The 15,518-nt window shown below is 45.7% G+C and overlaps 2 protein-coding genes across 3 annotated transcripts; one reads left to right on the forward strand and one right to left on the reverse strand.

Moving 5' to 3' along the window:
* Nucleotides 1–1,550: 1,550 nt before the first annotated feature.
* CCDC115 (coiled-coil domain containing 115) lies at nucleotides 1,551–5,386 on the reverse strand. 2 transcript variants are annotated; one of them, XM_047868849.1, is made up of 5 exons: nucleotides 5,227–5,386; nucleotides 5,049–5,152; nucleotides 4,878–4,960; nucleotides 4,139–4,285; nucleotides 1,551–2,372 (listed from the first exon to the last, which is right to left on the reverse strand). In XM_047868849.1, the coding sequence occupies exons 1-5, from the start codon at nucleotides 5,335–5,337 to the stop codon at nucleotides 2,260–2,262; spliced, it is 558 nt and encodes a 185-aa protein (XP_047724805.1). In that variant the 5' UTR covers nucleotides 5,338–5,386; the 3' UTR covers nucleotides 1,551–2,259. The 2 variants fall into 2 exon arrangements, with proteins under 2 accessions (XP_047724805.1, XP_047724809.1); XM_047868853.1 differs by having other exon boundaries at nucleotides 4,139–4,270; nucleotides 5,227–5,377.
* A 65-nt stretch (nucleotides 5,387–5,451) lies between these two features.
* On the forward strand, nucleotides 5,452–10,114 carry IMP4 (IMP U3 small nucleolar ribonucleoprotein 4). Its single transcript, XM_047868843.1, has 9 exons — nucleotides 5,452–6,114; nucleotides 6,257–6,365; nucleotides 8,124–8,207; nucleotides 8,895–9,004; nucleotides 9,083–9,215; nucleotides 9,314–9,468; nucleotides 9,551–9,645; nucleotides 9,766–9,839; nucleotides 9,925–10,114. The coding sequence occupies exons 1-9, from the start codon at nucleotides 6,112–6,114 to the stop codon at nucleotides 10,035–10,037; spliced, it is 876 nt and encodes a 291-aa protein (XP_047724799.1). The 5' UTR covers nucleotides 5,452–6,111; the 3' UTR covers nucleotides 10,038–10,114.
* Nucleotides 10,115–15,518: the final 5,404 nt, after the last annotated feature.

A 15,518-nucleotide genomic window follows, 5' to 3' on the forward strand; every position in this document is an offset into this window, starting at 1 on the left:
GTCAGCACCAACTTGCCTCTCATCTTGTATACATCACTTCTATCAATTTGTCATGTGCACCCCCACACAACAGCGGCGCACTACCGGGCTCGCTCCGCCCATGGAGATTCGCTCTGACTGCAGCTCCACCAGCCCCAGTTTCAAGACTCCTTTCTCAAGACTCGGCCTGGGTGGGAACATCCGGGCCTCCTCAGGGGCGGGAACTCCTGGTCCCGGAAATCTAAAGGACTAGAGCCAGGGCAGATTGCCGGGCGTTTCGGTCTTCGCAGTCCGCGTTTGCAGGCACACCTGAAGCCCAACTCCAAACAATAAAAGGTCATTTACTGACATCTAAAATAAAGGACCCCTTCTAGGACCGGAGTTCCACGTTAATATCTTTTCCGTGAAAAGCAAAAACGGATTGTGGTATCTTATTTTAGCTTCTTCGTTGGTAGCAGCCGTATTTTGTTCTGAAATTTCTCTACTTTACTTTTGAGTGCTTCCAGTAGGCTTTTCACGGACAGCTTAAGCTCAAAGTGGCAAAAACAAAAACAAAACAAACATTCTCCCCAATCCAATCACAAATCTGACCACTGCGATTAAAGTATATGTGAAAGGCTCAAGGATTATTAACTGACAGTAAGATCATGCTTCCAGTAGGCTTTTCACGGACAGCTTAAGCTCAAAGTGGCAAAAACAAAAACAAAACAAACATTCTCCCCAATCCAATCACAAATCTGACCACTGCGATTAAAGTATATGTGAAAGGCTCAAGGATTATTAACTGACAGTAAGATCAATGAAACAATGGAAGTCCAAAATATGGTAGGGGTACACACTGGGATTAAGTGAAAGAATAAAAGGTGGCATCTCAAAGCGGTAGGGGTGGATTAATCAACATAATGTATATATGTATGTAGACCTATGGTATAAAAGACAAATTGGTTGCAAGATTCACTCCGTACCTCAACTTAAAGTTTTTGAGGAAAACACTGGAGAATTCCTTTATCACATCAATTACAACCCCAAGTCCAGAAATCATAAAACAGCTGATTGATCAATTCTACTCTATTAAGAAAACTGACCAAAAAGAAAAATACAAGAGCTGGGTGATGGTTACTACAGCTTTCACCTTAGTTATTCATTAAGCTAGTCAATTATTTTGTGCAGTTTAATTTGTTTTATTTTATAATAAAGGCTTTAAAAAAACACCATATGGAAAGTTAAAAGACAAATTGGGAAAAATATTTATATTTTGTATATGAACAAAGGATTAATTTTCCCCAAACATAAAGATTACCTCCTGGAAACTGCTAAAAATACCAACAACCCAGCAGGAAAATGAAGCATGGACACAGTTGCCATCACGGGAAATACAACTGGACCTTCAGGGGCGCCTGGGTGGCGCAGTCGGTTGAGCGTCCGACTTCAGCCAGGTCACGATCCCGTGGTCCGGGAGTTCGAGCCCCGCGTCAGGCTCTGGGCTGATGGCTCAGAGCCTGGAGCCTGTTTCCGATTCTGTGTCTCCCTCTCTCTCTGCCCCTCCCCCGTTCATGCTCTGTCTCTCTCTGTCCCAAAAATAAATAAACGTTGAAAAAAAAAAAAAATTAAAAAAAAAAAAAAAATTAAAAGAGGGTTGGTCTCACTCCTGTAAAGATAGAGGAGGTTTTTAAAAATCTGAAAGGTCTTTTCCTGGAGTTCCCTTCCTAGAGTTCCCTTGAAAATCTAAGTCAAATCTTTTTTACTTTCTGGCTTAAAACCTGTCAAGGACTGCCTATCTACTCAGGTGTTTGTGTTTTTTATTGACATGGAATCATGCTGTCCTGATCTGTTATCCATGTTTGGTTTTTTTTCCTATATCAAAATCAGTTTTGAGAATCTAGTGAAACTGAAGCACCTATTTTTTGCCCTTCCCTGCCACTAGCTGGATACTATTGCATCTTGTAAAGAAACTGCAGCTGATATATCCACGAGGATGTTCTGGTTATTTACTAATATGAACTAACCTAACAACTTTGCCGTCTGCCCCACATGACTGTGTCCTAGGAGAATACAAGCCTAGAAGTGGTTTCACAGTAGTGACTTTCAACATTACTCAGTTTGCCTCTTCAAACTTTCATATCTAACAAAGCTGAAAACATGCAAACCAGAGAAATTTTAAGTAGTAGGGATTAGCTGGGAATAGGGGCAGGGGCAATCTGTGAAGGAGGAAGGCCTGAGATAAGGTAGCCAGCCACATGAAGGAACAGCTGCGCTCACTCCTCTGTCTCTGGTCACAGGTCAAGCAGACTCAGGCTCCAGCTGCTTGAGTTTTTCCTGGAGCCCCCGGAGCTGGCTTCGACCCCAGTCAATGCGGATCTGAAGGGTGGCCATGTCTGCAGCCAGCTGCAGGCCTAAATGAAGAGATACGATTGTCACCATGGTATCTGTGATGTGACACATGACTCAGGGGACATCCCCAGGGACTGGAAAGGCTCCAGAACTCTGGCCTCCATGCTATTCCTAAAATATTCTAGGAAGAGCCTTGCATTGGCTACTTCAGAACTTCACTAGACACACAAAATTCTACCTCTTCAACAGACCTCCTTGACCCCCTTACTATCACCCATCAAGAACTAAAAATTCACAGATCATAACACTGTTGCATGCCCTCATTTCCTTCCTTCTTTCCTTCATTATCACAGTACTTCACTGTTCTCTCCCTCTATCTGTATTCTCTGCCTCCAAGAGTGCTCCACATCCTGGATCCACACCGAGGTGGCTTTTGCCTGACGCCTCTATTAAGTCATCTGCGTCCTCCATGCTGCCTAGTCCACTGGCCAGTTCAGTCTTCAGCCTACCTGCCTAGCAGCAGAGCTGGCCATGCATCTGATCACCTCTCTCCAGGAAGCACTTTCTCTTCTTTTCTTCTGGGGTCCCTTACCCTCTGGGTGATGCTCCTGCCTCACCACTGCTTCTCAGTCTCCTCATCTGGTTTCTCCCCTATCTCTTCCCATCTCCTCTCCACACTCCAAGGCCCTCTGCTGATCTCAGCTTTAATGCCGTGTGTCAGCAGCTTGAGAATTTAAACACCAGTGTCATGCAGTGGGCTCCCAAATCGCTCTTTCAAGGCCAGGTCTCTTCCAGACTCCAGATTGCATGTGCCCAGACACCTGATCAAAGTCTCCACCACCCAGCACTGGGAACATACTCACACCCAACTCCTTACTTTACCCTTGGCTGCAACTCTGCAGCCCTCTCACAACAGGTGAGGGCAGCTTCAGTCCCCAGGTGGTCTGGCTCAGGTGGAATCCCCAGGTGGAATCTAGGGGCTCATTCTTCACTCCTTCCCTTACTCTCAAATTGATCTATCAGCAAATCCTATGGCTTTTACTCTCAAAACATACAGGTTCCCACCACTTACCCCCTCCTTCACAGCCTTCACCTGTATCTCAACCATGGCTGCTCCCTGGCACCTGCTTCCTCCCTTTGCTCTTGTCTTTTCCCACCCAGTACCCACAACTTTCCTACCACTCTGTGGGTCCAGTGCACCTCCCTCTGTTCAGAGCCAAAGCCCTCATAAGGGTCTACACAGCCTCAAATCACCTGGCCCAGCCCCCCTCTGACCTCAGCTCCTGGCATTACCCCCTGCATTAATTCCACTCCAACCTATTGGCTTCCTCTCTGCCATCTCAAACACCATCTCATCTCAAAGCATTTTCCCTGGCTAATACTTCTGCCAACAACACCAATCCCCCAGATCACCCACAAAGTTCTCTCCATCTCTTCAGAGAAGCCTTTCCAGACCACCCTTCATAAAATAACTCCTCTAGCCCACTCCTGTCCAACTCCATCCACTGTACCCTATCTTATTTTTTCATAACAATCCCCTACCTGGTATTATGTATAGGGCTTACTTATTTACTTGCATGTTCTCTTTCTCCCCTCAACAGAATAAACATTCCATGAGGGGTGTTTATCCCTTTTGTTTCCTGCTGTATCCCCAGCACCTAGCATGGGCCTGGAACACTACCAACAGCCAGTAAATGCTTTTTGAAAAAACAGCAGGTGTACAACAAAAGTCTGCTGGAGAAAACCTGGAAAATCCTTTGCAGATTAAGCCCAACTGTGGCATGGCATTAGTGCTCAAGTCCTTCCAGGAGATAGAGGATCCACTCACCCTCCCGGAAGCTGGCTTGGGCCTGCCGTAGACTGTGAGGAACCAGGATTCCAAACCAGTTCAGAGGGTCCCGGAGGGCTGGGAAGGACTCTGGCTCTGGGGTTCTGGTGAGACCCTTGCGTCTTCGCAAAGCTGGGTAAAGAAAGACTGGAGGTTGGGGGTTTCATTAAGTATTCCTTGTCTTCTCAGTGACAATGTTGAACTTGATCTGAGCTCATGATCCTGACAAACACCGATGGTTGGAAAATTCCCCCAACCATTTATGTTCCAGAAGCAGCTTACCATAAAGAACAACCCTTCCCTTTGTGACTCAGATGAGAGGCCCTGACCACTCTTTCTCAAGACTCTCATAACATCAGCAAATGACTCCCTTGTTAACCTGTGACAGAACCACACACTGACTTTTCTCATTTGCCTGAACATGCTGAAAGGCCAGACAGAACCTCCAACTCCCCATTCCTCTCATAAGTGACTGCGATTAGAATTTTGTCCCTCTAAGGTACTTAGACATATAAACATTTTCTGTCCAACTGACTGAAACCTACCCTGATTGCAAAACTATCACAACTGTAAAGGACCTTATCTAAAACTTGTCTACCCTGCTGAGACATTCTGATCCTCCAATCTGGGCCGCTCTCTCCATCGCAACACCCTTAAGAAAATCATCTCCTCAATTATCCTGTACATTTTGTTTTTGACAAAACAGGCGGGAAGAAGCGGGGGAGGGAGGGGGACCCACCTGCCTCTCGGGGCCCCACCTCCTCTGGAGTCTGGGCGCTGGCTCTGACCAGCCAGAACCTCTGGAGTCCGTCCTGGGCCTCGCTGAAGAACGAGAAGGTAGGATCGACATTTGGAGGCCCCAGCCTGGACCCCTGCCCGCCCACCCGCTCCAGCATGCACAGCTCCTCACCTGGTGTAGACGCAGACCTGGGGCTCCATGAGGGAGGCATACTGCAGGGGACCTACCGATTTGGCACCCATAGAGTAGCGAGCTTTGGAAAGCGAGAGCCAGCCCTGAGATGAGAGGAGAGCGGTGAAACTCAGTTTACCTCCGCATGCCCTCTCGCCCTCCCTCCCCAGCCTCCCACCTCCTCCACCCGAGCGTTCAGTGCCGCCCGTTTCGCCTCCAGTTCTTCCAGGTCCTGGAACAGCTGCAGAAGCAGCGAGTCCAACTCCGCTCGTAGGTCCGGCGCAGCCATGGGCCCAAGGAACTGAGGTCTGGAACCAGCCTCTTCCCAGGTCGTCCAATCGCCGTTCGCCATGCCGGCATGACAGCCAATAGGCCCCCGAGACCCACCTTCAAGGGGCGTTCCCAGACGTGGGCCTAGTCTCCCGACGTTTAGAGGTAGGCGGGTAGTCGCTTCTAAAGGCAAGCGCGCCTAGAGCAGCGGCACAGAACTGATTAGTCGGTTTCTCTGAAGTAGGCCAGCCTACCGAACAGTCGGCTAGAATTATGGGTAGTTCTGAGTTCCTTCTGGCGACGGCTGCATTTTAAAAGTAGGGCTATAGCTGTGGCGATGGACAAGGCAGCCATTTTAAGGGAGGAGGGGTTTCAATTCCCGGAACCCGGAGGCCAGCCTCTGGTCTACAGCTGTGCTGCTTTTACAGTTGCTGGGTCATTTAAGGCCGCCAGTTATAAATATTTTAACGGTTCGTCATCTTAAAATTGGGCATCCTGCACAGCAGTGACAAGTAGCGAAGCCACACACAGACATCTTTATTAACTGCTATCCTATGGGACAACACTTTGACGCCAGCCTATTGGCTGCTCCAGTGAGCATGCGCTTCCAGACTGGCCAATCGCCTTGCGACTTCCACCCCACCCTTCACCATCTTAGCATTGGGTGCTTCTAGCAGTAGCAGAGTCTAGTGAAGCTTCTGGCTACCTTCTTGGTTGAGGGCAGAATCGAGGGTGGAGCTGCGCGGGCTGAGCCGGCAGATTCTCCGGGACCCACGTGGAAGCCGTGCTCAGAATGGTAGGAGGAATGTTTGCGCTCCTGTTTTTGATGTTGGGGGTTCGCGGAGGGCTGGGGATGGTTCCTGGACTTGGGGCGGGTGGCCCTCGGGGCCCGGCCGTGTGTGGCTAGAAAGAGGTCGACCGGACCCGCTGTTCCCTAGCTGCGTCGTGAGGCCCGCCTTCGCCGGGAGTACCTGTACCGCAAGGCACGCGAGGAGTCGCAGCGAGCCGCCCAGGAGAAGAAAGAGAAGGTTCGGCGCGCGCTCGAAGGTATGCCGGTCGCCGCCACTAGGCAGCTCTAAACGTGTCATTATGAAGACCATTGGTTTGCATTTTAAAACCCAACGGAATAAAACCCTTTTATTAGCATTTCTTAGTGTGGCTAAGAACACTGGGCCGTTTTCCTTGCCTGTTGGGTCTCCTGTTGGTTTGCAGATGGCCCTTCCGTGATGGTATGAATTACTTACATTTGTGCTGCAGTATCCAGATTTTACAGTTTGCCTATTAATTTTGTTTACAGTGTGTTCTTACCAAATTTAAATTCTTTACGTTGTCCTATAGATATTGTACCTCCGCCCCCACCGCCCTTATTTTTCTTTTTGCTACCTTCAGTACAAGGTAGCAAGAATATCTCACTGTCTTAGCATTGTTATGATTCCCTTGCTTTTTAAAACTGTTAAATTGCAGAGAACTTAATTTTATTTGAGTTGTTAATTAGGATCTAACTTTGCGGTATTTTCTCCACTTTTTTAAAAAAAAGTATTTTCTATGCTTTTTATTTGTCATACTAATGAAGAGTGTTACACATGCCTAATGGGAAGTCCCATATCCATCCCTATTTTCTTGGTTCTTGTGTGAATGGAACTTTGTTTTCTATTCTGATAGTACTTTAGCTTAATACCTCTAATTATTTTAAATTCACTTTGATTTTCTTATGGTTTAGACAGAGAGTGCATATGTTTTGTATATATGTTTGCATTAAGCATTGTGTTAAACACTTGTGACCTATCTGCCCACATTAGAAATTAAGAATGCTCAATATATTGAAATTCAAGAATATTTACCCCAACTCAGATAACCACAACATTGAATAGTGTTTGAAAATAAACCGTTTCCTTGTTTTTCTTTGTGCTTATGTCATACTTGTTTGTATCCCTAAATCATATGGCTCGATTTTTAGTTTTAAATGTAATTTTTAGGTTGTATGTATTCTTTCACAGCTTCATATTTTCACTCAGCATTGTTTCTAAGATCAGTTGAGTGTAGTGGGGGCTCCCATTTCCTTTGCTTGGTATTGAGCTTATTTTTAGTTTGGGGCAGTTAAGAACAGCACTGCTGCTATGAACCTTTTCTTCCATGTGCAAGAATTTCTCCAGGGCATATTGGAAAGAAATCTTGGGTCCAAGGGCATGTTCATATTCTGTACTTCAGCTCTGCCTACAGCCCAGCCCTTCTGCCAAGTACAGCTTTAGTTCACAGAAGAAACCTCTGACCCAAAGCATCAAGATTAGCAGTTTGGGGGCACTTGGGTGGCTCAGTCGGATTTAAGCATCCGACTTCAGCTCAGTTCATGATCTCAGTTTGTGAGTTCCAGTCCCACCTCAGGCTCTACACTGAGCATGCAGACCCTGCAAGATTAGCAGTTTTGTTATCAGAGGGTTTCAGGATTTCTGGTCCACCTTTGTACAGAGCACTCTGGATTTATTCTTTAAAAAAATTAGTTTGTTAATTTTTTTCTAATTACAAAAACAGTACATACTTGCGATTAAATATTTTTAGAAAGCCCTCAAACCATGAAATTCAGGAACAATAAACAACCTGTAACCATTGTTAACGGGTTGGCATGTAAGACAAATTGTTTTGTCTTTCCCTTCCTCCTGCCAAAAAATCATGAATCTTCTTTCTGCACAGAAAGGAGTAAAAAGGTACTTTTTCATCAAGTCTGTACAGTTTTTGTAAGCCTCGGTGTTGTTCAAATGAAGAATCCATGCTTGTGTCTTACTCAGCCCCTCTGTCTTCCCCCTGCAGAGAACCGCCTGATTCCTACGGAGTTACGCAGAGAGGCTCTGGCCTTACAGGGATCCCTGGAGTTTGATGATGCCGGTGGTGAAGGTGAACTTTCCTGACACTGGGCCAGCTTTTCTCCCTGCACTTGAGCCTGCTGGCTTCCATGTCATTCCTCAGACACCTTGAAGGAAAGGCTCTGCAGCTCCTGCTCCCAAAACTCTCCCAAGTGCCCTCATGGCTCTGCACAGATGGCACCTCAGAACAGCTCTTCTTTACTGCTCCCCATTCCATTTATGTAACACATACAATATTATCCCACTTTCTGTTTTGTCTGTTGTTTCCCTTACTAGAATAGGAACTCTGCCAGGGCAAGACAGTGTCCATTTTGTTCTCTGCCATGTCCCCAGCTCCTGGTACTTCCTTGGCATCCACATGTTTCATTCATTGTGTTATTCAACAGATATTAAAGGTATCAAAGACATTATATATTTTTGTTATGAGGGAAAGGAGTCTGTTACCTTTGGCCTAACAATCTGGACTTGTGCTAGTATGGTAGCAACTAACCCTGTGTGATAAATATAATTAAAATGAACTAAAATTAAATCATATTTAAAAACTTAGTGCCTCAGTCACACTTGTGTTTATGATCAGTGTGCCCAGTGCAGGTGTGGAGCATTTTCATTGTTGAAGGTGTTACCAGACAGTGTTGCTCTAGACAGATTCCCGCTCCCTCAAGTTAGCGTTTTACTTCCCAAGACGATGTCCTGTTCTTGCCCCTCATGCTCCTGACAGGTGTGACCAACCACATGGATGATGAATATCGATGGGCAGGGGTTGAGGATCCTAAGGTCATGATCACTACCTCTCGAGATCCCAGTTCTCGCCTGAAGATGTTTGCAAAGGTACCAGTAGTGGGGAGCAAGTGGGAGATGCTAAGGCACTAGTGGCCCCAGTCCTAATTGGAGTGTGTTCGTGTGCAGGAGCTGAAGTTGGTGTTCCCGGGTGCCCAGCGCATGAACCGTGGCCGGCATGAGGTGGGGGCACTGGTGCGAGCCTGCAAAGCCAACGGGGTCACTGACCTGCTGGTTGTCCATGAGCATCGAGGCACACCTGGTAAGTCTGGTGGGCAGGCACCAAGGTGTCTGCTGGGGTTGCTGGGGTGACCGTCTGAGAGCAGAGCGGGTCTCTGACGGCCTGCCTGGCCCCACCAGTGGGGTTCATTGTCAGCCACCTGCCCTTCGGCCCTACTGCTTACTTCACACTGTGCAATGTGGTCATGCGGCATGACATCCCTGACCTGGGAACCGTGTCAGAGGCCAAGCCTCACCTCATCATGCATGGCTTCTCCTCCCGCCTAGGCAAGCGGGTGAGTCTGGGTCCAAAGGGTGAGGGCTGGGGGCAGGGAGTTCCAGGCTGGGCATTTGCCGCTCTCCTTCCCTCTGACCCAGGTCTCTGATATACTCCGTTACCTGTTCCCTGTGCCCAAAGATGACAGCCACCGGGTCATCACCTTTGCGAACAAAGATGATTATATCTCCTTCCGGTGGGTCCATGGGCTGGCCTTAGAATGGTGTCCTGACTTTTGTGTCCTTCTGCTGTTTATTGTTGACCCACATCTGCTCCCTGTCTCCCCTCATCCCTGCCCTGCCTCCCCTCGCCCCAGGCACCACGTATATAGGAAGACCAACCACCGCAGTGTGGAGCTGACTGAGGTTGGGCCTCGCTTTGAACTGAAGTGTGAGTTTGGGGCTTTACTTCTGGTCAGGGATGGGGAGGGAGTCTGGCAGTATAGATGACAATGTTCCAATCTCCATACCCCCAGTGTATATGATTCGCCTGGGCACGCTGGAGCAGGAGGCCACTGCAGATGTGGAGTGGCGCTGGCACCCGTATACCAACACCGCACGCAAGAGGGTCTTTCTGAGTGCTGAGTGAGCCCACTCACTGATCAGGACATAGACCTGGACCCAGGAGGAAGGGAGGGGTCAGAATAAAGTCTGTGTGCCACACTACCACATTTGTCTCTGTGTGGTCAGGACAAGCCCACTGTCAGGCTGAATGTGAGGGACAGTGTTCCTGGGGTCCCCTCGGGGGGAACCTGACAGCTCAAGGACATTTTGAGGCCTGATATTGATACTGTGTGTGTAGGACGAGGCAGGCCCAACCTGCTGGCTTGTACCTTAGCCATAGGGAAGGTTTGGGAGATTTGATGCTGCTGTGACTGGAAAGTCAGAGGCCCTCTGAGAACTCATCTCAGACTGGGGATGGACAGTGGTACGGGTTTTACACAGAATGTTCGTGAAGACCCGACAGCATGCACCCAAGCAACAACCTTCGGAGAGAAATCCATCACACCACAATGGGGCGGCCTGAGAACAAGTCAGGCAGGGGCATGGAGAGTGGAGAGCTACAGGGTAGCATGAAGCAGCAGGGGCCATCTGGATGATCCATATAAAGACCCTGAGCTGGACATACGCATGAGGGTCCCAGGAGCAGGAGTGGCCTAGTGGGGGGGGGGGGGGGCTTGAGGGGGGCTGGCGATAGGACCTCACGTGATGTCTGTGGCTTTTGGCTCCACTCGTGAATCCAGAGGCTTCTGGAGCCTCTCACCTTGCCATCGCCTCGGTTCATGAAGAATATGCCACTAAAATTTTTGTGTAAGTTACAGAAATTCCAAAATATATACAAAGCAGAGTAGTATAATATTTTATGTTAGTTTCCAGGGGCTGCTGTCACAAATTGCCATAAACTGGGTGGCTTAAAACAACAAATTCATTTAAATTCTGGAGACCAGAAGTCAGATTAAGGTGTTGGTTGTATTCTCAACTCCTCCGTTACTTGCCTCTTCCAGCTTCTGGTGGCTGCCAACAATCCTTAGTGTTCTTTGGCATGTGATTGCAGCATTGTGGTTTCTGCCTTTGTCTTCACATCTCTACTGTCCGTGTCCTTTGTGTGTCTTTTATATGGACACTTGTCATTGGATTTATAGCCCATGAGAAAATCAAGGTTTTTTTTAACATTTATTTTTGAGAGAGAGAGAAAGAGCGTGAGTTGGGGAAGGACAGAGAGAGAGACACACATCCGGAGCAGCTCCAGGCTCAGCTGTCAGCACAGAGCCTGACATGGGGCTCGAACCCACAAGCCATGAGATCATGACCTGAAGTCCAACGCTTAACCGACTGAGCCACCCAGGTGCTCCTTATTTTTTAATAGCACAGAAGCCTCACTTAGAACAGCCGCCTTTGTGCTGGGGGCCAATTTTCAGCCAGGGACAGGCAGAAAATAAGATGCGAAGTATTTAGCGTTCCCTTCATTGTGAGTTCTTCTGTGCTAAAATTAGCCTTCAAGTGTAATTGTTTCAAGTTCCTGAGAAAATCCACACGGGCTCACTGGTAGTGGAGGGCTTTAGACCATTGGGTGTGTGTTTTGCTTATCAGCTGCATTCAGCCATTGGGATGAGTGGTATAAATGTTAACTTTTGTAATGTTAAGTATCCAAGTTAATGGAGGATATTCAGTAAGCAGGGAGGCATCCTCCTCGGCCTGCCATGTCTGCAAGAGGTACAGGGAGATACAGAAAACAGGAAGGGCAGGAGCCCCACACCTACTGAAGGTGAGGCATGAGGACACGCAGTTGTTTGAATGGCACCCCCTCCCTCTCCCCTCCCCGCCCCCCTCCCCCCCTCCAGTATGGCCACAGCCTAATTCTTGGTGCCTGTGAATATGACCTTATTTGGGGAAAAAAAGGTCTTTGCAGATGGGGGGATAATCAAGTTAATGTTAAGTCCTGTTTTCCCTGGAAAAACATACTGTGCTGGTGGAAGAACCTGTGAGTAAAGTCTTTTCAGATGGCAGTCTGGTAGGTTTCTTAGCATTTAAAATGTGGCTCTACTTCTTGAGTCACCATGCTAGGGTCAAAAATGGTCCCTGTGATGCTGCTGAGGACAGTTTAGGCCTGGACAGCTTTACCTGGATGTTTGACCAGGGGAGCTTGTAAAGTTTGTCAATAAAATAACAGTAGTTAAAGCAAGAGACAAGTTAGGGGAAACGTCCACTGTAGCACTTGTGTATTGCACAGATAATATCTGAGGACTCAGGGAGCCTTCAATTTGAGGCATGGTACAGCAATTAAAGGGATATTTGTGCATCTTTTGACTTTTCTAGAAAATTGGTTAATAAATTATACAGTTTTGAAATGTGAAGGACGAGAGAGGAGGCAGAAGTGGGTGTGGGCTTTTGGTGCCTACCATTTGGAGCATCTCTCCTGGCCAGGGAGCAGTGGCCCAGGGAGAACAGAGGGCTGTTGGGCTCAGGAAACGCCCTGTTTCATGTCTGCAACTGATCTTCATGTTCTAGTATTCTTCTCAATATTCAGAAATAATAACATGTGGGGAATCCAAGTCAAGGGCATGAGAGATCCGTGCTCTGTTTTTGTAACTTTTATATATAAACGTGACATTTCAAAAGTAGAAGTTTTAAAGGAATTATTGCTAATCTTATTGAATGACAATATTGGAGTTCCTTTAGAAAATGTTTCGTTAGTTTTTCGAGACATGGTGAAGTATTTGGAGGTGAAATATCAGCTCCATAACTTGCTTGAAAATGCTTCAGGAGAGGGGGGGGAAAGTAGCTAAAACAAAATACTAATTGTCATATTTAGCAGAGGGTTTGTTACATTCTTTCTAATTTGTTGTATGTTTCAAATTTTTCACAGTAAAGGCTTAAAAGGAAAATAATTACAAATGCCTTCTGTTGTTATTTAAAGCATATTTTTAAGTTATTGAAAAGCTTCAAGCAAAAAAATTGAGGTGTGAAAATAAAAGGTAACTTCAGATACAATGAGGTTAATAGGCCAGCAGGGGGTGTTCTCACCCCCAACCATTCCTTGTTAACTGCAGACCCAACTGGAAGAAAAACCTTTTAAGTCCCTTGCTACTTTAGCTGCTGGTTTGCTATTCCCCACCATCCTCTTGCAGGAGAAAGGTTTTCTACTACCCCCTGGCAACAGCCCAGCCAATGAGAGACAGTCACAACTCAGCCAATGAAAAGCCACTATACTTTGAACTCCCAGTTTATTCGCATGGACTTTTTGTTTAGAACACCCCTCCCAACTTCCCATTTTCCTCTATAAAAGAGCATTCCATTCCTCTCCTTTGTTCTCTGGACTTTCCTATGGTTTTGCCCAATCGTGCTTGTCTTGGATTACAGTTCCCTACTATTCCCAGATAAACCCATTTTTTGTTGGTAAATAACTGGCAGTTTTAAAGTTACCAAAAGAGACATGCTAAACAGTAATGGTGATTGAAAGCCATGGAGAGGGCCAAGGGGTGGGGAAGGAGAGGAGAGAGAATGTATTCATTTTTCACTTTTAGGCATTGGTCCACCAGACTGGCTGCAGTGAACATCATGCCCACTTTCCCTTATTCTCCCTTATTACTTCCTTAGGGCACATTCCTAGAAGTGGAATTTCTGATCCAAGGAGATGCATAAGTGTAGTAAGCCTTTTGATATTTGCTACCAGAAAGTTTGTAGCAGGAGACCATTTTTATCAGATTGGCAAAGATGAAAAAGTTTCAGTATGGTTCATACTGTGGGGAATTGAGTTTTGAATAGATGCAAAGCTTTAGGGGGAAATTTCATAATTTTGACTTTGATCCAGTGGCCAGACCTGGGAATGTGCCTGACCTGCACACCATGTGCACAGTGGTCACCATGCAACCATCTGCACCATTGTTTCTAGCACAGGGAAACGGCCTAAGTGTCCATCAGTAGCACTAAATTTACATAAATTAGGATGTATCCACAGAGTGAAACACTGCAGCCACAGAAGAACACCTCAAGATAGAGTGTTAAGTAAAAAGCATGGTGAAATGCCATATGTGATATGTTACGGGTTTGCAAAATAAAGGGCAAGGGCCCTGTGCTGGTGTATGAACTGCATTATCTCTAGGAGGGTAAACATTCAAATGGTGCCTTGCAGAAGGGAACCAGTGCACTGGGATCCAGGGAGGAGGGAGACTTTACTTCAGTGCTGTGAGTAGACATTTCATTTACTTCTTGACCACTTTTGTGAGCTCCCTTCTGGGTTCCGTGCCCACTTTTCTTTGGAGTGCAGGAGAGGCACTTTGATTTGTTCTGATTGGCTTCAGGAGTTTAAAGATGTTGGAAATACTTCTCTAAAACTGACACTTCTTTAAGTTGTAAAAGGAACACACCCTCATGTTTAAAAAAAATACAGAAGTGCACAGTGAAAAATAAGCCACCTTCCTACTCCCCATGAACCCAACAATCCAGCCGTATTCTCCAGAAACTATTGACTATTGCCTTAAAATATATATATATTATTAATATATATAATATATATGTTATATAGATATATGTTATATATTATTAATATATAATATATATGTTATATAGATAGATATAGATGTGTTATATATATATAATCTATCTACCATCTATATACCTATATATCTATATATAGACATATATATCTAGGGATCATGCTGTGCACACCATTCTGAAACTTGGTGTCTTTCCCTTTAATAATCTCTTTAGGATATCTCTAGGTTATCAAAGATACCCAGTACACGTGAATCCACTTCCTATTTAATGGATGCACACTCAAGTGTTTCCTATTTTTACTCTCAGAAATCTTGCTTCAAAACATCATTGAACATACTTCTGTGTACACTTACGTGAGTATATCTGATGAATAAATTCCTGCGAGTGGAATTTTGTCTTTAAAATGATCATAGATGCTGCTGAATTGTCCCCCAAGAGGCTGTCCCAGCCACTGTCAGTAGGTCTGTTTCTGTGTCCTTGCCAGTACTGAGTACTATCAGACTTATCAACATAAGCCAAGCTCTAGATGCAAAATGATTTGTAGTTCTTTAATTATGACAGGTGTTGTGCATCTTGTCAAATACTATTGGGAATTTGTATGTGTGTGTTCTCTGTGAGCTGTTTGCTCTCCTCTATAGAAATGACTGTTCACCTCTGTATTGATTGTTTTAAATATTTACTTGTGCAAAATTTCAAGCATAAGAGCAAGAGAGGACCATATGGTAGCCCCTCTCAATGTTGGCCAGTCTGGTTTCCTTTGTAGCCCCACCTACTCCCTATATCCACTCCACTCGTTTATTTGAAACAAATCCTAGACACCATGTTATTTTATCCATGAATATTTCTGCATATATTTCTAAAAGATAACAAGAATAACAATACCATATTATACCTAAAAAAACAATTATTCCAAATATATATTTTATATATTCCAAATATGTTATTTTAAATATCCAGTTACTGTTCAGTTTTCCCTGATTACAGTATGTTAGTTTGAACTAGGATCCACATTAGGTCCATTCGTTGCAAATGATTGACAAGTCATTTGTCATTCTTTTTTTAAACAGCTCTA

Source organism: Prionailurus viverrinus, chromosome A1, assembly GCF_022837055.1.
Source record: "Prionailurus viverrinus isolate Anna chromosome A1, UM_Priviv_1.0, whole genome shotgun sequence".
NCBI classification, from domain to species: Eukaryota; Metazoa; Chordata; class Mammalia; order Carnivora; family Felidae; genus Prionailurus; species Prionailurus viverrinus.